This window comes from Crocuta crocuta, unplaced genomic scaffold (assembly GCF_008692635.1).
Source record: "Crocuta crocuta isolate KB4526 unplaced genomic scaffold, BGI_CrCroc_1.0 scaffold156, whole genome shotgun sequence".
Classification (NCBI taxonomy): domain Eukaryota; kingdom Metazoa; phylum Chordata; class Mammalia; order Carnivora; family Hyaenidae; genus Crocuta; species Crocuta crocuta.
Window position 1 is genome coordinate 1,052,207 of NW_027531308.1, and position 22,740 is coordinate 1,074,946.

Below are 22,740 nucleotides of genomic sequence, written 5' to 3' on the forward strand. Positions count from 1 at the left end.
CATCCTTTGCAAATTTTATCTAACTCAAATTTTGTAAAGATGACCATATTTAAAAGTAGCTTTCACCCTTTCTCTGATTATAATGGTAATTTATTAACTGCACAACATTTGGAAATACCTAAAGAAAATTTACTGTGGAGATCCCACTACCCAAAGAGAACCATATTTAATGATACTTAGTTCTTATCTTCCAGGCTTTATATACATAGATTGAGAGCATGCATACTCTAGATAAACATTTTTGAAGTCTGATTTTCCACTTAACAATTTATCTTGAGCATTTTCTTATTTTATTGATTTTTAACAGGTACATTGCATTTCATCATATGGATGAATAGCAATCGATGTAAAACTAATGACCTGTTCAAATATATTTAAATTGTTTCCATTTTTTTGTCCTTAAATAAATTTTGTTGGCAGGTCCTTTTACCTAATTTTTGTTCACATCTCTGATCTTCTTCTTCTTTTTTTTTTAAGGATAAACTCCTAGAAGCAACATGACTGGATCAAAAGATTTGCAGATTTTAATGGCTTCTGATACGAATTGCCAAATCACCCTCCAGAATGCTTACAACAATTTTCATTGTTACCAAATTTATTCAAGAGTGTGTATTACTTTGCCATCTCCATTACTGAAATGAGACTTAACACATTTTCAAATATTTTCCAATTTAATGGGTGAAAAATGCCATATCCCTGTTGCTTTACTTTGCATCTAATTGGGGAGGTTGAATTTTGTTTTTCCACACGTAAGAACCATTTTTATTTCATATTTTATAAATTTCCCATTAATATTCTTCCTCCACTTTTCTGTTGGGTAATTTGCTTTTTAAAAAGAAATCAGGAGGCACCTGGGTGGCTCAGTCCCTTAAGTGGCTGAGTTTGGCTCAGGTCATGATCTCATGGTTTATGAGTTCGATCCCTGCGTTGGGCTCTGTGCTGACAGCTCAGAGCCTGGAGCCTGCCTCAGATTTTGTGTCTCCCTCTCTCTCTGTCTCCACCCCCCACTCATGCTCTATCACTGTCTTTCAAAACTGAATAAACATTAAAAAAATAATCAGTATTTCGCACATCCCTAGACCTGCTCACCCACCGATTCCTGCTCAAATTAGCATTTTGAATACATAACACAAAATATAGAAAATTACATGGAGAAGCAATTGTACTGAAATCTGGTTATCAAAATCCTAAAAAAGAAATCTGTGATATAGTACCAGGTACTTGTTTATTAACCCATTGGAGAAAAAGATCCACTAGCAGGTCTCATAGCCACTGTGATCTCAAAGTGGTAATGAACGTAAATGATATTTCAAGGTATGATAATCATGTGACACAATATGAGAAAATATGCAAATTCTGTGGCTGGCAAAGTCAGGTATCTGCTTGGCTGCCTACATCAATAATTGAAAGGAACGCTATCAGAGTTTCATGAAAAGATGGCAAAAACGTGGTCACTCATTTCCTTGTCAGATTCCAGGATGCCTCTAGTCTGTCCAAAGACCCACGACCCCAGACAGTGACTACTAGGGAGACTGAAGCGCTAACGAGGGGTGATCCACTTTGTTCAGCTCAGGCAGAGTAGCCTAAGCACCAGGCAAATACACCTTCTCCTTCTGCTTAGGATTTCTAGGCTAAGAAACATCACAATCTTTTATTAAACCACGAAAAACAGCATACTTAATGTTGGTAGGAAGATGCTTATTTATATTTATTTATTTATTTATTTATTTATTTAATGTTTTTTTTATTTATTTCTAGGAGAGAGAGAGAGACAGCGTGAGCAGGGGAGGGTCAGAGAGAGAGGGAGTCACAGACTGAAACAGGCTCCAGGCTCTGAGCTGGCAGTCAGCACAGAGCCCGACGCGGGGCTCGAACCCACGAACCGCGAGATCATGACCTAAGCGAAAGTCGGACGCTTAACCGACTAAGCCACCCAGGCGCCCCAGGAAGATGCTTATTTAAAGCTTCTACTCCAAACAGCTTTTTGGAAGTAGGTAGAAGTGTTGCTTGTAATAAAATAATATCCAGAAAATATGTTAGAAAAGTAATTTTTGTGGTTGTTCCACAATGTTAAATTATGGTAGTTATGTCGACATAGATTGATAGGTTGTTTATTAAATAAAAACAAGATCTGAAGATCTAGTTTCAGAGTCAGACAATTAAATTCTTTGCTGAAAGATCTTAGGTGGAATACTTGGGAAGTGGTGGCTCACCAGCCAGCAGGGCAGAAAACCAAAAGGGGAGAGGAGTGCCTGGGTGGCTCAATCTGTCAGTTAAGCGTCCAGCTTCAGCTCAGGTCATGATCTCACCGTTAGTGAGTTCGAACCCCACATGGAGCTCTGTGCAGACAGGTCAGAGCCTGGAACCTGCTTCAGATTCTGGGTCTCCCTCTCTCTCTGCCCCTCCCCTGCTCATACTCTTTCTCTTAAAAAATAAATAAACATTTTAAAAAAAGTGGAATGAGCTGAATTTTCTGCTGCACGGGGCATACCCATTAATGATGGCCTCTCTTTCTCTCTCTATTATTTAAGTTTACTTATTTTGAGAGAGGAAGGGAGGTGGGGAGAGGGGGAGAGGGAGAGAGAATCCCAAGCCCAACCAGGTTCCACACTGTCAGCACAGAGTCCTATGTGGGGCTCAAATCAGGAAACATTGAGACCATGACTTGAGCAGAAATCAAGAGTTGGTAGCAGCCAACTGAGCCACCCAGGTACCCCAATGATGCCCTTTTTAAAGTCTAAGTCTCACTGACTGTGCATGGCTAATATGCCAATGACCACTGAACAGATTTTAGTTTTACCTACTTTTGTACTTGGTTATGTTCCCCAGGTATATGTATTTTTCATCTCTCTGAATCCTATACAGATACAAGGCTGAAAGCCTTTATTTTCTCCTCAAAGGTTACAGAAGGCTTAGATAATCATATCATTGTTTTAAAATTCTGATTCTTATGCAGCCAATTGTCCATGTAATTTTGCATTACTATCCCCTGAAATTGATCTGAATCCTCCTGTTGATATTCAATTCTGAATTATTTAGAGAGCTTTACTGGTAGGTTCCTTCTAGAAATGAATATTCTGAGAAGGATGGTAGGTGGGACAGCTGAATTTGATAGCAATTAGTGTCCCTTCTTTCATTTCATTCCTAGACAAGCATCATCAGTATTACCTAGAAACTTACTAAAAGTATAAATTAATGGGCCTCACACTAGAGCTACTGAATTAGAAGCCCCAGAGGTGGGATCAGCAAACTGTTTCATTCTGTCTTTCTGGTGATTCTGATTCCCACTCAAGAATCACAGAGTCTAGGGGCACCTGGGTGGCTTAGTTGGTTAAGCATCCGACTTTCGCTTAGGTCATGATCTCGCAGTTTGTGGGTTCGAGCCCCGCGTCGGGCTCTGTGCTGACTGCCAGCTCAGAGCCTGGAGCCTATTTGGGGGTCTGTATCTCCCTCTGTCTCTGACCCTCCCCTGCTCACGCTGTCTCTCTCTCTCTCTCTCTCCTAGAAATAAATAAAAATATTAAAAAAATAAAAAGAATCACATAGTCTAACACATAAGAGAAGAATTTCTCAAGTTACATCTGAAACGAGTCTGAAATGATTGCCAGAGGCTTACTGAGAAGGCTAAAGGAGGAAGTGTTAGCAGGCCCTGGGGACAGCAGGAAAGAAGGTGGGGAGGAAGCAGGGGGAAAGGTGAGGTGGGAGCCAGTGTGGCCCTTCCAGGAGCCAGGATCAGAAGCTGTGTCCATAAGGATAGTGCTAGATGTACAACACAGGTCTAGCTGAGTTAAGCAGATGTCTCAGAAAACATACATAAGCTCTACTCACTGGGTCACTGGCAGAAGGAAAGGAACATGGCATGAGACAAATGCAAATACCTCCCAACAATGAAACTAATGAGTCCACTTGCAGAATGTTTACCATATGACAGTACCCCACTATGCAATCTAAACATAGATCTAAATGATCTCCTGTGGTCCTCCCTAGAAGGGAGGGAGAGAGACACAAACATCCTCATTTTGCAGCTGAAGAAAGGGAGACAGAAAGGCAATTGGCTATGACCACACAGCGAGAGAGGGAGAGCCAGAACAGGAGCCGCGCATCCCATGGTCCTCCCTGCCTGTTATCCACAAACACGAGTCAGCATCTGCCCAGGGAAATGGGAAATGTTCACACAGGTTGTCAGTCTAAGAGCAGTCTGACAACATTTGTAAAGTCTTGGAGAGTAACCCAGGCTCCCTGAGTTTCCCACAGCATGGTGCAAATTACCTCCTCCCATCAATTCCAAGGGCTTTCTCAGTTTGGCTCCGGCAAAGAGATGATAAATGTTGTCTACTCTTTTCAAGGCCAGTATCATTCAAGTGCATCTTTTACAAGCCAAGATACGTGGTGCGCTTTTAGGTCAATATAAATATTCTATGTTCTACCAAATAGGTTAGGAAAGTAATGGACCAAGTTGTACCATTAATATCAAAAGGCGGTAATTATACCTGACAACAGTTTATGGATAGGCTACTTATTAAATACAGAGAAGATGCGAAGATCTGGCTTCAGAGACAGAACACAAATTTCTTCCCTGAAAGATGTTCTGTTTTGAACACTTAGGGAGCTGTGGCCAAGATGCCTGCAGGATGTACGCAGGAGAAGCAGGGACAAATGCAAACTACACTCCACAAGATGTCCCGCCCCCATCTACCAGTTGCTCACTGGGATTTTGAGTCTTTTCAAAGCAACCTTCCCATATGGGCAAGGCTGACTACAAGGTGGGGTACTGTACAAAATGAAGGCAATCCCTCAGAGACTCGACCTCACTTGTCCAGTCCTGTTTTCCTTGTTAGTGGGGGCTGGGAGGCTTGGTGAGGGTCTTGGTCATGGGGTAAGGGGCTTAGGGCACTTAGCTGAGGAAGCCGGTGCACCTGCTCTCATAAGACAGGAAATGTTGACCATGCTCTGCTCATCTCTAATACAAAGCAATGACTTCTGCAAGGACCGGACGGACATTCTTCTAACGATGTATCCTTGCTGGTATGAAAGCTGGATTGTGACAGTCATTTGGTCTTTGGCTCAGTGACAGGAAATGGGTAAGAGCAAGCAAGGGAGGGGAGGAAGTCCGCTCCATGTGCATTTCTGGATGGGTTTATTTTCCCATCTAAGATGACTGGCAGATGCTCCTCGTTGCCATTAGCATATGACCAGGGCTGTCCCCCGGCACTGTGCTGGGTCATTTAATCGCCCACACCTCTCATGGCCACCGCAGGCACATAAAGGTTTATGCCCCTACTCTGTAAGGTTCAAGTTCACTCCACTGGCATGGAGGCTCAGGAAGAGTTTCTCACCTGCTCCTGTGGCGGGGAGCGGAACTCCCTGGTCTTCCGGGCAGTCAGGGCTGCGGACATGTTCAAGGCCTGCATGAGCTCATTGTAGCGGAACTTCTGATTTGCCTGAAGCTTAGAGACATAAATGTCGCCAAATGCCACAATGGCTTCCACTCGATGCTGCAGCTCACAGTCACAGAGATAGCTGAGGAGCTCACACATCTGCAACCAAAGTGTATATTTATGCTAATTTAACAACACTTGTTAAATATAATACAAATATACACACCAAAGTGTATATTTATGCTAATTTAACAATAATACATTGGTGAAGCAGCTAGGATTCCCATTTTCCAGACGGTACCACTAAGACTTTGGCACTCTAAGTGACTTGCCCAGTGTCACATGGTGATCATAGAGCCGTTACTTGGATCCAAGTCAGTTTGAACCCAGCCACCAACTCTTTATCCTAAGGATAGGAGAGTAACAGGAAAATGAGCTCACCAAAGACAGAATAAACCTGCCAGTGGAGAGGAGAATGGCACTGTTAAGAGAATTCTTCCATGGCTCTAAGCTCCATGTAGAAACCAGCCCTCAACTGCATGGGTGAGCTCTGACTCCTTCCTGACATCCTCTGGCTCTGGATGATGGGAACCAGAGACTTACGATCCCCTCTCCATCCTTCTTCCTTGTTTGTTTGTTGGTACTGTTTTTACTGCCATTAGTTCTTTTGGACTGTTACTAGCCCTAACCTTATCAGTCCTTGCACTTTTATGAATAAGAAAAACAGCAATCAGAACTTATGGAGCCCTAATTGCCTGACTCCATGCTAGGCACTTGCCAGACTTTCTCTTTTAATCCTCTGTGTGTTCCCAAAGTTCTGTGAACCCATCTCCACATAACCTCCTGCAGGACTGACACTCTCCAGTGTGTCTGGGCACAGACAATAATGCCCCTGGTGGTGGCATGTCCTTACCTAGCAGGCTAGTCTCTGGCATATCTGCAGGTGAACTAGGATCCAGAGCACATGCCTGTCACACTTATGATCATAGTTATCACATCTGATTAGAAGTTATATGTGCCAACGAAATGGGAAAACTAAGTTGAATGACTAGGGAACATCTGCAAAAGGAAAGTTGTTATTTTAAAAAAAAATACCCAAAGTTGGGTGTGAGTTAGACAACTACAAAAAATTGGGGGAAAATCATTAAAATCTACAAGCGTTCTGTGCTCAGGTTGCTTTCCAAATACCTCTAAATTCACAGTCTATCTTCAAGATCCCCAAACTGGACATCATGCACATCAAGCTGTGCATAATGATGCCATCTGTGCAAAAGAAAGGGCTCTACATGCCAGGCAGGGACTCACATTGAAGAAAAAGTCTCAGCTCCATATCAGAAGAGCACACTTACACGTTTTCATAAAAACATTTAAGGTGTATGTGTAAAATTTGTTATGCTTCTCCTCTACATATAATTTTGATGAACCGACACCTATCCATCCCACCACCTTGGGTAAGAGAGCTTCATTTGGAGATTACTTTATTATAACACGTTTTGTGATAAAATATATTTCATAGTGTATTTTAAAGATAAATTTGAATTTTATGTTTTATTATATTATCATCCATATTTTTTTTTTTTACAGTTTAAGTTTTTTTTTTTTTAATAGTTTATTGTCAAATTAGTTTCCACATAACACTCAGTGCTCATCCCCACAAGTGTCCTCCTCCATGCCCATCCCCCCTCCCCCCCACATCCATCAGTCCTCAGTTTTTGTCAGCATTCAAGAGTCTCTCATGGTTTGCTTCTCTCCCTTTCCCCCACCATTTCCGCCCTTCTTCTCCCCCTTGTTCCTCCGTATTTTACATAGTGTAAAGCTAAAGCTTTGGGAGACTACTGACTTGGCAAGCCTGGATAGCTACTAAGTGGTTGAGGGATGCCCGAGCCAGGCTGACTCTGTGGAACAGACGGTAGTGCTCTGTCCACTTTCATTTCTCTTTTCTCAGTGCCCGGAAGACAACAGTTATCGTCATCAGTGTATCACTGATGCTAGCTTCCATCTGGTAAGACTACGTCCTAGGAAATGTGGCAGTTTCCTAGGTGATGCCAAGGGGGCAGCTCAACATGGGCATGCCTCTTTTTCTTAGAAGTTTGTTTGCATGCCAGGGCAGCAGGTCTACACAGGCTTGGTGATCAGACATGGAGGCAAACGAGAGCAAGTGATGAACGTGGCCACCCTATGAGTCAGTTCCCTTGGTCTTTTCCACAGCCAAAGGCTCTTCCTCCTTTCTAGACAGGGTCTCACAAAGCAGCCATTTAGTCCCAAAGGGTAAGAGGTAAGATGAAGGTCAATCCACCACTAGTTCCATAAAAACAATTCTAACCCTTATTGATAAGGGTTAGCACTTTTCTTTTGACTAAAGGGAATACATTTCGTGTCAGAGAAAATAATGAGCAGTGAATGTTCTCTCTCAGTTTCTCCACTATACTCCAGGTTTAGGCCAGGGCTCTCTGTCCGAGCCTTAGCTCCAAGCTACACGATCACCCTCCCCCACACTTTCCAAGGGCAGGATCTCTGCTGCCCTGAGTTACCTGCAACTTGACCGACTCTGGCAGTCGGGTCTGCAACAAGCCTTTGACTGGAGCCTCCTTGCTGGCTTTTTCTCCAGCCTCCACTGCCTTCTCCTCCACCTGGGTCATTTCCTCTTTCTCAGCTCTGTTCTCCATCTCCCCACTGTGCTCCCCAAACACAGAGGGATCGATCAGGAGGAGGATATGCCGGACGTCATCATCATCAAACACCCCCATGACCAGCAGGGTTCCGATGAGTTTCAGCACAGGCACAAACTGGAACTCTACAGACCCGCCGACGGGGTCCCGGATGTGAGCCCCACTGTGCTGCACCGCCTCGGTCAGCATGCTCAGCGCCTTCGTCTTAAGGATCTCCAAGGGGATCTCAGGGCTCTGCTTCTGGTGCTCTTCACTGGTCACGACAAAGCAAGGGGTGGAGAACCTGAACCCTGGCTTGAGGCACGTTCTGAGGCCCACCCCAGGCAGCCCGTGCCTTTTGGACTCATCTGGGTACAGGCGGATTTTCCCGGTGGCACTGGTGATGGGGATGATGTACTCATTCTTCATCATTAGCTTCCTCTCCTTGGCGTTGGCCAGGTGGATGCTGATGAGCAGGTCATAGAAACCAGACCGAAGGAGGCCAGGGAGGTACTTGTTGTCAATGGCGTAGAAGAGCTGGGAGAGGTCCACGTGGCCACAGAGGGCATAGGCCACGCGGCTGTTTCCCAGGGCACACACGGCACTGTAGAGTCGCAGTGTGTGGTAATGGAACTGCATCAGGTCTTCCTGCTCACAGAGCTCCAGGACGTCCACACACCTGCCGATGGGACAGACCATCAACCTCTCCATGGGGAAAAGAATATGCCAGAGCTCAGCAGAGTTCTTCTCTTTGAATACCCCAGGGAGTGCACCCAACTCGATGAGGGCAGAGGGTGTAGAAGGATGAAAGAGCCTCTACCCTCCTCCCCCATACAGGTTATCATTCCTCTTAGCTCTGGTCCATATCCCAGTTCCTGACAATTCTCCTTCTCTAAGCACACGAGTCTCAAAAGTCTCAAAGATTTAAAGACATGGCTTCCCAAATATGAAAGTGTTCCTTATTAAGGAACCCCTCCTCCCCAACTGAAAAACTGAAAAATATTCAGGTATGTGATAGAGGTGACTTGGTCCTCTTATTTGTCGGTATAAGGGGATCCTCTGCTTCCTGATACAAGAGCTCCTCCAAAGATGTAGTTGAAGGGGCGCCTGGGTGGCTCAGTTGGTTGACCATCTGACCTCGGGTCATGATCTCACAGTTTGTGAGTTTGAGCCCCACGTTGGGGGTCTGTGCTCACAGCTCAGAGCCTGGAGCCTGCTTTGGATTCTGAATCTCCCTCTCTCTCTGCCCCATCCTTGCTTTCATGTTGTCTCTCAAAAATAAATAAATGTTTAAAAAATTAAAAAAAAAAAGGATGTAGCTGAAAGCCTCTGTCAATCTGCCACCCACACACATTATCCATATAATCTACAAATCTACTGTCATCCACAGGGCTTTCCCTCCCCTGAAAACAAACACACTTACACTCTTGTCCCAAGAGAAAACACTTTCCAACCTGTGTTCAGTTGGCATAATCAATTCACTTTCTCCTTCCTGACTTCAGAAGCCCATTTACAAGTCTGTCTTGCTCCCTCATTTTTGGGGGGCTCAGGGCACAGTCTCTGATCCTGGCTTAGATTTTCTGTTTTGTCTCACTTCTCACCACGGATCTATGGATCCTTTGCAATTGGCATACTTAGTTGGATTATTTTTTCTTGTTCCTTCCCTATACCAGCCTGTCTTGCCGCTGTCCATGACCCAGCAGAATATCTAACTGGGAACTGTGCAGGTATCAAATAAATCCCTCTGCCTGCTCCCCCATTACTGTATAGATCAAGGGGTGATAATAGGCTAATGAGAGAATTTATTTCTCACTACATATAGAAACTACACTAGTATAGATTTACCTAAACAATTTCATTTGTTTCTCCCTGCAGTTCTCTGGGCGGTCATCTATTTTACCGTTATCATGAGGAAACAAAGGTAAGTTACAGGAGTCATTTACCCAAGGCCACAAGGCCAGAAAGTGATAGTGCTGGGATTAAACCCAGGCCATAATCCCAGAGTACCTCTTTCTTACCAGGAGGGGCCCAGGAGCCCACTCTTGGTTCTCTAGGCAAAGCAGGCATGCCTCATTTTCTCCCTTCTTGTCATTAATGACATATATTTCAGGGTCACATTAGAGCTTCTTAATTAAAGGGATGGAAACGCTTCCGACTGCAGATGCTCAGAAAGAAGGCCTTGTGGCAGGCACATTGTAGTGAATATCCTGTTATTTCTAAGTGAATAATGAAAGCAAGGAAGGGAAAGAGACACTGAGGTTTACGGGAAGTGAGCAGGGCCCTTGGCCAAGGAGAATGCTGCTCCCTCCCTTCTCCTGCCTGCCTCCCAGGCCTGCCCCCTCCTCCGGGGGCCCCTCCACTACCTGTTCTCCTCAGGGATGTGGAGGGCCATCATCTGCAAGGGCTCCAGGCACTGCACCACCCAGCCGTGGCGCTCGCTCACCCGCTCTGTCTCCACCTTCAGGAAGCTGCTGGGCATGCGACTCCAGAGCACGGGCTGGATGGTTTGGACGTCCAGCCGAGGTGGGCACTGTGGCACGGGGTTCTTCTCTTCACTCTTAAATATGGCCGCTGACAAGGGCATTGCATTCTGGGGCAAAGCAGAAAGGCATTCAGAGGGAAAGACAGGTGCACTACAAAGGTGCTCAGTTACTGGAAAATGCAACACAGCCCATGAAACCAATATGGTGAGTATGAACTAAAGAGAGACAAACAAATCCGGAGACCTTCAAGGCTTTGCCAGCCTTAATTAAAACCTTGCATAATGGGGTATATTAGCATTAAGTAATTCTTTCAGCAGCCAGTAGAAGTGGCAGAAAGTAAAAGGAGAACCTACCTTCTGACATATGAATCTCACAGGCATGTACAGGGGCCTGGGGTGGGGGGCAGTGTAGGAGAAGGGATTCCCTTGTCTTCTGAGGCTTAGGAATTTTCCCCTAATGGTCAACGCTGCCTTCTTTTATCATAGCCATTGGATGAGGGGCAGACCAATACCTTCAGCTTCCCAAGTTCAAACTGAAACAAGGAAGTGCTCGTGGGCTGCAGGAAGACTGCTGGAAACACTTTGGTATTGGGCTCCACCTGGAAACCAAAACAAATCAAGGTTTGCTCAGAATGATAAAATCACAGATGGCCAAGTCACTGGGGGTTTTCATCAACACCGTCATTCTAACCTTAGCTGAAACGGGACAGCTCCCTGGCAGGTCATCCTCTACTCCTCAGAAATTCTGAGACCTGGTGCTCCTGGTAGTGAACAATCTCTACTTGAGGCTGAACAATCTCACAGTCTTGCATTTTCTCTTGCTGATAACTGCAGCCAACAGCTTTCTCCAGTGCTCAGAAGGACAGTCACATGTAGGGAGCTATTAATCTCCCACCAAAGGCAATGCCCGCTCTTGTTTAAGGAACTATGTGATGTCCTGGCTCTTCATAGAGCAGGGAGACACCTGGTGTGCAGGTGGCACCATTCATCACTCCTGCCCTGAGAAGGTCATCACTGAGGGTGGTGCAAGGACTTCAGTGTTATTTCTGAAGGCAGAAAGGACACTGGGGAGGCAAGCCCAAGAGCAGGGCTCTTCAGCCTCGGCACCACTGACATTTCCGGCTGGGTGGGTAACTCTTTGTTGTAGGGGCTGTCCTGTGTGTTGTAGGACATATAGCAGCATCCTTGGCCTCCATCCAGAAAATGTCAGTACTACTCTCCATCTCCAGCAAAGTCATGACAACCAAAAAAGTCTCTGACGATTGCCACATGTCCCATGAGGGAAAAACACCCCTAGATGAGGCAGGTGCTTCCCTGGGATAACATAAAGAGGTTGCTTCAAGAGCCTGTCTCCTTTCCTTAGAACTTCTCCTTTTCTCTTGGCTCCTCTGGACTTCTCTACACCCCCTTTTCACTCTTCATGACTCAAGTGCTCACATTAAATGGTGTGGGATTCACTGACTGTCTTTTAGCTGCCACTTAGATGAAGTGTGTGGATTTATTTATTTATGACAGCAGGGGCTCCACTTATCACCTGCCCACATTGAGAGAGAGAGAGAGAGGGCGGGGAGCAAGAGAGAATTCCAAGCAGGCTCTACACTCAGCACGGACCAATCTCATGACCATGAGATTATGACCTGAGCAGAAATCAAGAGTTGGAGAGTCAATCGACTGAGCCACCCAGATGCCCTTGATGTAAGGCTATTGATCAGACTTGGAAGACCAGGGAAGAAGAAAAGTGACTTTAATTCTATCAACCCAAGTCCTTTGCCTTTAAGTATATTCAGACATTAGGAAATTCTTGCAACTCTCTTGCAATTAGGGAATGGTGAGTATTCTGGACATACCCTAAGGGGGCCCCCAGGGAGCCACTGTCTTGTAGGATCCCCCTCCCCAGAACCTGTGTCTTGTTTCTACTGGCTATTTTTTTTCACACTTATTTATTTTTGAGAGACAGAGTAAGACAGAGCATGAGTGGAGGAGAGCCAGAGAGAGAAGGAGGCACAGAATCCGAAGCAGACTCCAGGCTCTGAGTAAAGATTCAGCACAGAGCCTGATGCGGGGCTCGAACCTACGAACCATGAGATCATGACCTGAGCTGAAGTCGGATGCTTAACCAACTTAGCCACCCAGGCACCTCACCTGTATCTTGTTTCTAACAAATACAATACGGCAAAGGGGTGTAGAGATTGTTATTTCCTTGATTTGGTTACATTACTTAAGACTGTGTTTCAGTAGACTGGGGAGAAGGTTCTCCACCTGGCGTTAGAGAGGAAAGCCACCACGGTGTAACAGAGCCTGTGAAAGGCTATGTGACAGGAGATTTCAGGGGGTTTCATGGGACTGAGAGTGCCCCTAGCTGCAGCCATCAAGAAACTGAGCCTCAGACCTACAAACACAAGCAACTAAATTCTGCCAAAAAGCACGTGAGCTCATAATAGGACCTTTAGATCCGGAAGAGTGAACAGAGTCTTGTGAAACTAAGTGGAGGACCCAGCTGAGCTGTGTCCCGGCTCTGGACCCAGAGAAATTGTGAGACCGTTAAGTGTATGCCATTTTTAAGTCACTATGGGTGTGGTAATTTGTTGTGCAGTAATAGGAAATGAATACAGAGGTTTCCCTTCATCACAGTATTTGGTTGCAGGCTTCCTTTTCATAATGAATTTCTTCAGATTTATAAACACACATTTCTGTGGCTATAACTGACTGAAAAGATTACGTGGTCTCAGTGCTATCACTTGCTCATAACGAAACANGAGTATTTGGTTGCAGGCTTCCTTTTCATAATGAATTTCTTCAGGAGATTTATAAACACACATTTCTGTGGCTATAACTGACTGAAAAGATTACGTGGTCTCAGTGCTATCACTTGCTCATAACGAAACAGGTCAGGTTAGTTAGAGCAGACTTGTGCCCAGCACATAGTACACACACCAAGTATAAACACTTGGGTTTATGCCTAATGCTTCAGATATCCGTGGACAGTATGAAGGGACAGAAACCTGTAAAACGAGAAAATGGGGATGGAGCTGCTAGAACTGCCTGCTGAAGTCTGAGATAAGCTTTATAAAGGACAGTTAATGAATAATTACTTAGTGCCTATTATATAGCTGCCTTGTGCCAGACTCTGAGTTTGCAGCAGTGAGACACACACGAAAAGTGTGTAGGAAAGTGTGATTTGCTCCATCCCTGGGCTGGCCCTTAGATTTCTCAGATACCTGACAGCTGCCATCTAGAACTACTTGGGACTCTCACGTCACTGTAACCTGCAGTGAGCAGAGCCTTGGTGGCTGAGAAACTTCACACGGGCTAGCAAGAAACCCATGAACATGAGCTCACAGGGACAGATAAATGCATTAAGTCAAAGGTTTTCTATGCTGAATGAGGTCACACCAGTACTGGGACCTACAGGCTGAAGAGTCTGGTTTCTCTTCAGATCCCTCAGGACTGGGCCCTGCAAACTTTATCCACTGCCCAGGCAAATGCTAGGGCCTTCCTCAAACTCCCCTGCTAAGAGGAGGTGCTTTGAAAGCATTTAGGGTACCTCGGGACAGATTTATTTCTCCCATGCAGAATATATTCCCACCATGATGAACAATGGAAACTGATCTTCTCCCACTCAAAACAGGAGCAAACACAAGTGTGGGCTCATGATGGGTGCATGTGAGGATAAAAATGGCAACTGGTGGTGTTAGAGCAGAATCCTAGACGGCCTTCTTGACCCCTGGGGTCACTCCTGTGATTATCTATGTTACATGGCAAAAGGGATTCTACAGATACAAGTAAGGCTACTAACCAGTTGACCTTAAAACACAGATTATCCTTTATGGGCCTAACTTAATCACAGGAACCCTTAAAAGCAGGTGTTTTTTCTTGTCAGGGGTAGAAGGCAAAGTGAGAAATCTGAAGCAAAAGAAGGACAGGCCATGCTTTGTTGGCTTTGAAGATGGAAGGGGTCACATGAGAAGGAAGGTGGGCCCCTCTGGGAGGGGAGGGGAGAAGAAGGGAGGGAAAATGGACCTCAGAACCTCAACCTATAACTACACTGGATCCTGGTAACAACCCGAATGAGTGGGCAGTGGATTCCTCCCACAGCCTCCGGACAGAGGCAGCTCAGCCCAGCTCATGCCTTGACTCTGCCCTTGTGAGAACCTGAGCAGAGAACCCAAACTTACTGAACTGGGAAATAATAAACACATGCGGTTTTAAGCTGTTAATTCTGTGGTAACTTGTTAAGAAGCAATTACAAAATGAAAACAGGGACTGCCCAGCCGAGTTGGTCAGTTTGACAACAAATGCTCAGCAAGCACTTACTAGGTGCCAGGTCCCATTTCATGCACAGGGACAGCAACAGGAATGAGAGATGGCCTCTGTTCTCCAGGAGCTGCCCTTCTGGATGGGGAGCAGCCATTCTAAATGTTGTTAATCTTTATTTATTTTTGAGAAAACAGGGAGAGACAGAGTGCAAGTGGGGGAGGAACAACAGAAAGTGCGGAAGACACAGAATCCAAAGCAGGGCCCAAGTTCTGAGCTGTCAGCAAAGAGCCCGACATGGGGCTCGAACTCATGAACTGTGAGTTCATGACCTGAGCGGAAGTTGTTCCCTTAACTAACCAAGCCACCCAGTGGGGAGCCTCCATTCTAATGTTATGAGCAGCGAGCCCAGATGTGAGGACGATAGGAAGTGCCATGGACTTTTTTCTTCTGTATTTAATGTACCTTTTAACACTGGCTGATCTATTCTGTCCTTGCAATAATAGACATTTTATTTCTGATCACGTGCAAAGGTCAGGGCATGGGAAGTGGACTGAATTGAAAGCGAACCCCTCTTGTAAATCTGAGTCTTGTAGTTGGCTCTGCTCTCAGAGCAGCATGGCAGGGGTGGCAATAGCTAAGGAGGATCTCTTGAACATACATTTTATTTCTCATTTTTCCCATAATTACATTAAGTGCAGCAGAAAAAGATTTTCGAATTGCACAGCAGTATTTAAGGGGGAGGTCTAGAAATAGGCTCTGAGAAAATCCTCCCCTCATTATTTTGGTTACTGGTCCTTTCTGAATAGAAAGCCAGTGTATAAATATTGCTGCCCTGCTCCTCTTGAGATAATTGAAAAATGAAAATGGCTACAGCTGCAGAATAACAATCATCCCACTGCCGGGAGACCAGATGCATGGCTGGACACGTTGGTGTCTCGCCTGAAACGAGAAAGGGGCTGGCCGGGTGTGAGCCCCCCAGGGGTTCCTGTGCTGAGCCCTGGCACCATCCCATTCACTGCAACGTGCCTCTGGGCAGGATGCAGGGCTGGGGCCACTGAGCACAGAAATCAGGATGCCTATGCACCGAGCGGAGGAGGGCATCTCAGGAGGTTGGTCGGTGCCAGCACGCAGCTGCTGGGAGACGACCACCGACCAGCCCAACGTGACCCAGGAACTACTGGGAAAGTCAGGCTACAACCAGCCACAGTGTCCTTTTCTCTGCTGTGACATTTCCTCCTCCATTATGGACTCTTCCTGGAGGCAGGCAAGTCACTGCTGCTGCCGAGGCCAGGGGTTATTTATTTATTTATTTGGGGACTGCTGAAGCCCGCCTCGCCTTCGGAGTTATTAGATGCTTTAGAGCTCTCTGCAGCTCAGGGAGGACCCTTCAGTCAAACTCATTTCAAAAGTTAATGGGGAAAAGCTAATGGATTCTGAAGGACGGCAGTAATGTATATAAGCATTTTCCCCGGAGACTGGGGGGTGGGGTGGGGAGTGGAATCGTGAGGAAGTACGGGAAGAAGAATACGTTACTTTCTGCCTCAAAGCCTGGTTTCGCAAAGGCCTCTTGCTGGAATGGCTGGTCCCTCTGGCTGCCCAGCCAGGCTGCCGAGGGCTGTCAGTGGTTCTACTTTTTCCCCAGGAGGATGAGGAGGCACACAGACCAGAATGCACTGCAGGAGATGCTGGAGGGGAGGCGACTGCCCCCACCAAAACCAGAAAGGGTTTGGTCCATCTGTTCTTGGTCACTGAACAATTCAGATTTGGGGCGGCTACTCCGTCTCTCCCCGTTAGATACCGTTTCTTCAAATACAACCCAGACAAATGGCTGCCAAGAGGCTTTCCAGCCTGGAGGCTGTAACATGGGGCTGACCATAGAATCTGGGGTTTTATCCATTTATACAGTAGTGGAATGCTGTTTATCTGCTATAGTTAGCTAAGCGTCCTTAAACACTACGTGCCACTGCTCTGGTCAGAAGCCTTCAAAAGCTCCCTAATTCCTACCAATACCTCCCTCTTTTCAAATGGATTTCTCACCAATACCATAATAGTATTTCTGACCAATGTCTTATGAGATATGCTTTGTAAAACTCCAGACTCCTAGAAAATTACTACGTAACATGTATGTTTTTGGTTATGTAATAAGAGAAATGCTTGGATAGACAGGTTTCTTTCTGAAGTTATTTTTTCAAGTTGTCCTGCACAAGTGTTCATTGCCAATGTCAGAAGGAGGATATAGTATGTGGCATTTCCCAAGCTTACCTGGCCATCAAGGATGAAAATCCTGCTTAAGAGAGAGAGGGCTTCTTGTTAATGATGGGTAAATCTACATGTGTGTAACTGAGGGTTTTCCCCAATAGTTCTATCAGAGCTCAAAGTCAATGAAGCAGCAAAACACATCACTTACATAAATACATTTTTAAATGTAAAAGATCCTGCAAGGAATTCGTAAGGAATGAGAAGAATCTTTTTGCAAAAGGAATACACTCTGGCAAATGAGTCTGTTTTTAGCAGTCCGTATTTTGAACATAGAAGTTTCCTAAAGCAAGGGATATCTCTGCTCCCCTTTCAGATTTTGCATCTTGCAGAGGACAGGTAACATAAAAGTTGCACAAGAAATGTTCATGGAATAAATGAATAACCTTTTAGAGACCACTGACAAAGAAAATCCTTCTTAGCTTCTAGAAAGATGACCAGGACACTGATCAACCAATACATAACAATACTTTCCCCCATTTTTCCCTCTGTAGAAAAGGAAGTCATTTTGTTCTGGTTTCTCTTCCTAGATGGCTTGTGAACCATGTGGGCTCATCAACCCTGTCTGCCGTGGCAGGGATGCTGATGGAGAAGAATGAGGAGCAGGATCCTCAGCATGCAGGCTGGGGATGCTGCCGTCTTGGCCACAGAGCCACCCTTACCTGATAGCAGGTGCCGAGTTCTCTCCCATTGGCTGAGAAAGACAACATGCCCATCGCCAGATCCACAAGGCAGCCGATCTCCAGGTCCACGTTGCTCCGGCTTGATCTTTGGGAAGTGGCCACAATATCCCCACCCCAGACCATGTAGCAGTTGCTGCGCTTCACACTAGAAGCCAGAGAGAGGAAAAGGGAGAGAATCTGTACTGGGGTGGTGTGCAATCAAGGCTCCGGAATGGAATGTCCCAGAAACCTTCCAATGAGGCTTTCTGGTCAGCACTCAGTAATTTTTTTTTCTTACATAAAGTCATTCAGCTTCATCCTCATTTTCTCAGGCATGGCCACTCAATTTAAGGATGTGACAATCTATCAGAATACTTTGGTCCAAAGAACACAGTGTTTTGGTAACTGTCTCCTGGCTCCATGTCAATTCACCTGTCTGAAATGGGTCATGGGGATGGTAGTATTCCCAGCTCAGAGATTGAAGATGGGGGCACAGGGAAGGTGACCACCACAGGCAGATTTATATAGGGGTTTGGTATATGAAGCATAAACAAAAATCTGCAGTGTCCATGAAAAAGACCGTAACACACTTGAAAACTCAGGCCCACATTCTTTAGAATGGCAGGCCCGGACAGGCTTGCAAAGTAGGTCACAAGCGGTCTGATGCCCAACAACCTCCTTGACCTATACAACCTGGCCCTACCCAGGAGTTCTGCTCCCTGAACTCTTCACTAATCACCAGCTTGGGTGCCTTCCTCAGCTGGCCGTCTACCTACCCCCACAGTGTAAACTCCATCATAGCCATTTACATTTAAAAGCCAATAGTAATAACCAAAAAAAAAAAAAAAAAAAAGCACTTAGGCTCCCACGTCTGATTCCTCAATTGAAAGATTTCAAATCCTGGGTAGGCTTTGGAGAAGTTAGCAGCAGAGGAGATTCTCAGAGGCTGTCAGTATGGCTGTGGGAAAGAGGCAGACAGATGATGTCGTCTCCTTCTAAGCCCAGTCCTGGTGCACATCTGAGGAACTGCTTGTTTGAAGTACCATCAAGCACTTTTTCTCAAGCTAAACAAGAGCGCGACTCTCTACCTGTTGCTTTAGCGCAGCCCCTTTAAACACCCTAAGGTCAATCTGATTTGACCCTAGAAAGTTAAAGGTTTGCTTAGAATTCTCCAAGGTTCTTTCCAGCTTTAGAAATAGGTAATTTCCTCCCCTGAGCTCAGAAATCCCCTTTGTCAACATATGCTCACCTCTCTCCTAAAACCTCCCTCCTTTGGGGTATACCAGTGGGGCTGGTTTCTCAGTGTGAAAGCCTCTCAGGCAGAGCCAGTGCAAAATGCCCCTTCTAAAGGAACCTACTTAAACATCATCAAAGCCATCTATGAGAAGCCTTNTCATCAAGGTTAAGGTACAGCCATACTATTACTGCTGTTCAGTGAGTAGAGTCCCAAGTACATTGATGCCTACTGCGGAACTGAATTACTAACATGTTAAAGCTGTGGGAATGTGAAGTACCATGCTTCGGTCATATTTAAAACTTTTTTTTTTTTACATTTATTTATTTTTGAGGGACAGAGACACAGTGCAAGTGGGGAGGTGGAGAGGGAGAAGGAGACACAGAGTCTGAAGCAGGCTCCAGGCTCTTAGCAAGCTGTCAGCACAGAGCCCGACGCGGGGCTTGAACCCACAAACTGTGAGATCATGACCTGAGCTAAAGTGGGACGCTCAACCAACTGAGCCACCCAGATGCACTGCCTTGGTCATATTTTAAAGGGGTCTATTTAAAATGCCTCAAACCATCTGAAATTGATCCTGTATTTATTTCTTATTATGCAAGACAATGAACTAAGAATTACTGAGCACCGACGACCTAACGGGTCTTGTTCTAGATGTTAGTGAGTCAGTTTTTGAAATAAATGTGGTCACTGAGGCTCAGATAAATCAAGTCATCTGGTGTGGTACAGCCAGCAAATTCGAATAATAAACTCAGCTGGGATGGACACGTCTGCCTTTATTCTTCTGGCTAAAGAGCAAAGTCTTCTGACTTTAATCCACTGCTTTCATGTGCTTTCCTTCATCCCCCAACAAGATGTTGGATATTGTTTGTAGCATCTATTCTGGGTCTTGTAACATGTAATAGACATTTAGTAATGCTAATAATAGTAATGTGATTATTCAGTCCCTGAGTCAAGGCATCGTTTTAGGCATTTTTCTATGTATTTTCTCATTTAATCCTCGTATCACTTCATGAGACTGAAACTATTATCCTCATTTTATAGACGAGGAAATTTAGGCCCCGGAAGGCTAAATGGTCCAAAGTCACAAATCTAGGAAGTCCTGGAACCCAGTTTAAAGCCCATACAGTTTGCTTCCAGAGTCTGTGCTCTTAACCACCTTCCCATAATGGTCCTGCATGACACAGTGGTTACAAGTGACCTCTCTGGCCACTTGATGACCCAGTAGCATCTAAAGAACAGCAGCTGAAAAATGTTCTGACTTGGTAGGGATCAAGGTCAGCTTGCAAAACAATTTAATACACCTCTAAACAGGTCTGTTTGGGAAGGACTCTAGTAAGTCTCACCTGGGTGGACAGAAGGGACGGTCTTCTGGGTCATGTCTGGGGCACTGCTGGCTAGAGATTCTTTCTCTGGTGGCAGTCAACCCTCAACCATCCCCTTCCCCTCACCAGTGGGAAGGCCTGAGAGTACCTAAAACTTGCTTTCCCAAAAGATCTCTAAGTTATTATTCATGAACTTGCTCTATCTCTTCTATGCTCTTTCTGCTTTCAGACACTTCACATCCTCAGGATGAGGAGTTCTGAGTCTATCAGTTGCTATGTGATGTGGTGGCTCTTTTTATTTCTTCTGAAGTGACTTTCAAGCACCCAGAGTTTTGTTTTTTTTTTTCTGTCTTGTTCTAATGTTGCCGAAATTGGGGCTTGCCCAGAATTCACGGAGAAGTGTCTGAGAGAGAGCACAGACGCCCAGTTGTCAATTTGTATCTCCTACCCCTCGGTCATTTATTTTAAAAATATTAATTCATTTATTTTGAGGACATGAGAGAAAGGAAGCCGGTAAGCATGTGCAAGTAGGGACAGGGCAGAGAGGGGGAGAAGGAGAATCCCAAGTAGGCTCTACACTACCAGGGCAGATCCTGACATGGGGCTTGAACTCACCAACTATGAAATCATGACTGGAGCCAAAATCAAGAGTTGGACACTTTACCATCTGAGCCATCCAGGCATCCCCATAGGTGATGTTTTATACACGTGATGGAATCACCCTCCATTTTCACTAATATACTTCTACTGTAGTACTCCCTGTTTAGTGAAGGATTGCAAGCCTGTGCTTCACTTTTCCTTTTTCATAAGCACTGGGATATTTCTTTCTTTTGGAGTGTTGGGTGGAAGGGAAAAGAAGACAGCCGTGGGGAGAGAGGAGCTTGATGGCTAACCCTGTCCCCTTGGGAGCCCCCTTACCTTTCATGGACCCGGCCTCTTTCATCCCCTAGAGTAACAGTCACCGTGCAGTTTTTACTCAGGTCAAACTTTTCGCTGTACAAGTGATAGTCTGGAGTCACCCATCCTACCCAGACGCAGGAGGGGTCCTGTCCAGCGAAGATGCGGATTGCGTAGTAGCACTGCTGGGGAGAGAGCACAGAGGGGAGTGAGTGGCCCCTAGTGGGGGGCCAACGTGACAGAACAAACACAGGAGTCCATGTGGCCCTCTTTCCATGAAAAGCACACACCATTCTAGAGCCGGACTGCGTTGCCCAGACTTAGAACAGGCTGACTAGAGAATCTGCCTTCCTTATTTTTGCCTTTTAGGGTGTGATTTAGCATGGAGACAATCAAGCGTTTAATCTACCACCTTTTGCCCAGAAGCTGCTGCTGTTGCTGAAATCAGGGGCAGTCGTTCAGAATGGCCAGCACAGAGCCATCTCCTGGGCACTGCTCTTGCCCTCAGAGAGCGAACAGTGGACAACTTCTGCTACCCTTTCCACCTCCACAGGGACGTCCAGAGTATTTTTTGTGGTTGTTTTAACCGTCTTGAAAAAAATGCTGCAAAAGGAGGTCACACGGTGGCCCAAGGCCCTCTGTGTGTCCATCAGGCTCAACGACAGGCAGTATTGAGAATTACAGCAGTTACTGGCCGGCCTCGCTACGATCTGTAACACTATACTACAAAAGTAGCTAAGGCACAAGGTAAGTGACGGCTTCATTACTTTCTTTGTGAACGTGAGCACGTTTATTCTTAATGAAGTTACTTTTATTTGGAGTCTGTCATTATTATTATTATTTTTGATTAGGAGATAAAAGGGTCAGTAGGTCAAACTGGGGCTTGAATCTTGCCACCAGCAGCTGTTACCTGGTGACTTTGAGCAAATCATTTGTCCTCTGTGTGTTTCAGAGTGCATAATATGGTCCATCTCGTGGGGTTGCCGTGGGAATTAAGTGGGAAGGTGATGCAATGCACGTAGCGCAGTGTCCTGCACTGACTGTGTGACATGCTGCAGCAACAACCTTATTCCTGATGATAGTTAACCTACGACTTTGGAGTTGCAGGATAACTTTATAGAAGGGGTGACATGGGGACACCTGGGTGGCTCAGTCAGGTAAGCGTCTGACTCTGGCTCAGGTCATGATCTCGAGGTCTGGGTTTGAGACCCCATTGGGCTCTGCACTGACAGCTCAGAGCCTGGAGGCTGCTTTAGATTCTGTGTCTTCCTCTCTCTCTGCCCCTTACCTGCTTACACTCTCTCTCAAAAATAAACATTAAGAATTTTTTTAGAAGGGGCGACATGCATTTCTTGCAAATACTTTTGCTCAGGTGCTAAAGAAGGATGAAAGAAAGAAATCAGCAAGTGTTGCTTTCTGACTACTGTGTAGCTATATAGAAAAGGGACCCACATCAGTTTCCATGATCTGGACTGTTCCCTGTTCCTACTTCTCACTTGACTGCTTTCAACATTATTGCTGGCACTGCTCAGAGACATGGGAGAGTTGATTCATAGAAGTTTACATACAAGAGCAAACAAAAGGAATAAATTAAGGAGAGC

At 45.5% G+C, this 22,740-nt stretch overlaps 1 protein-coding gene across 1 annotated transcript in view; it reads right to left on the reverse strand.

Moving 5' to 3' along the window:
• Positions 1-22,740, reverse strand: part of RYR3 (ryanodine receptor 3) — a 373,605-nt gene that overhangs the window by 172,839 nt on the left and 178,026 nt on the right. The window contains exons 31-36 of the mRNA XM_077771636.1: positions 21,161-21,324; positions 17,684-17,849; positions 11,021-11,107; positions 10,390-10,616; positions 7,910-8,705; positions 5,337-5,537 (exon numbers count right to left, since the gene is read on the reverse strand). Coding sequence (XP_077627762.1) covers positions 5,337-5,537; positions 7,910-8,705; positions 10,390-10,616; positions 11,021-11,107; positions 17,684-17,849; positions 21,161-21,324 — 1,641 coding nt within the window. The remainder of the gene's footprint in view (positions 1-5,336; positions 5,538-7,909; positions 8,706-10,389; positions 10,617-11,020; positions 11,108-17,683; positions 17,850-21,160; positions 21,325-22,740) is intronic.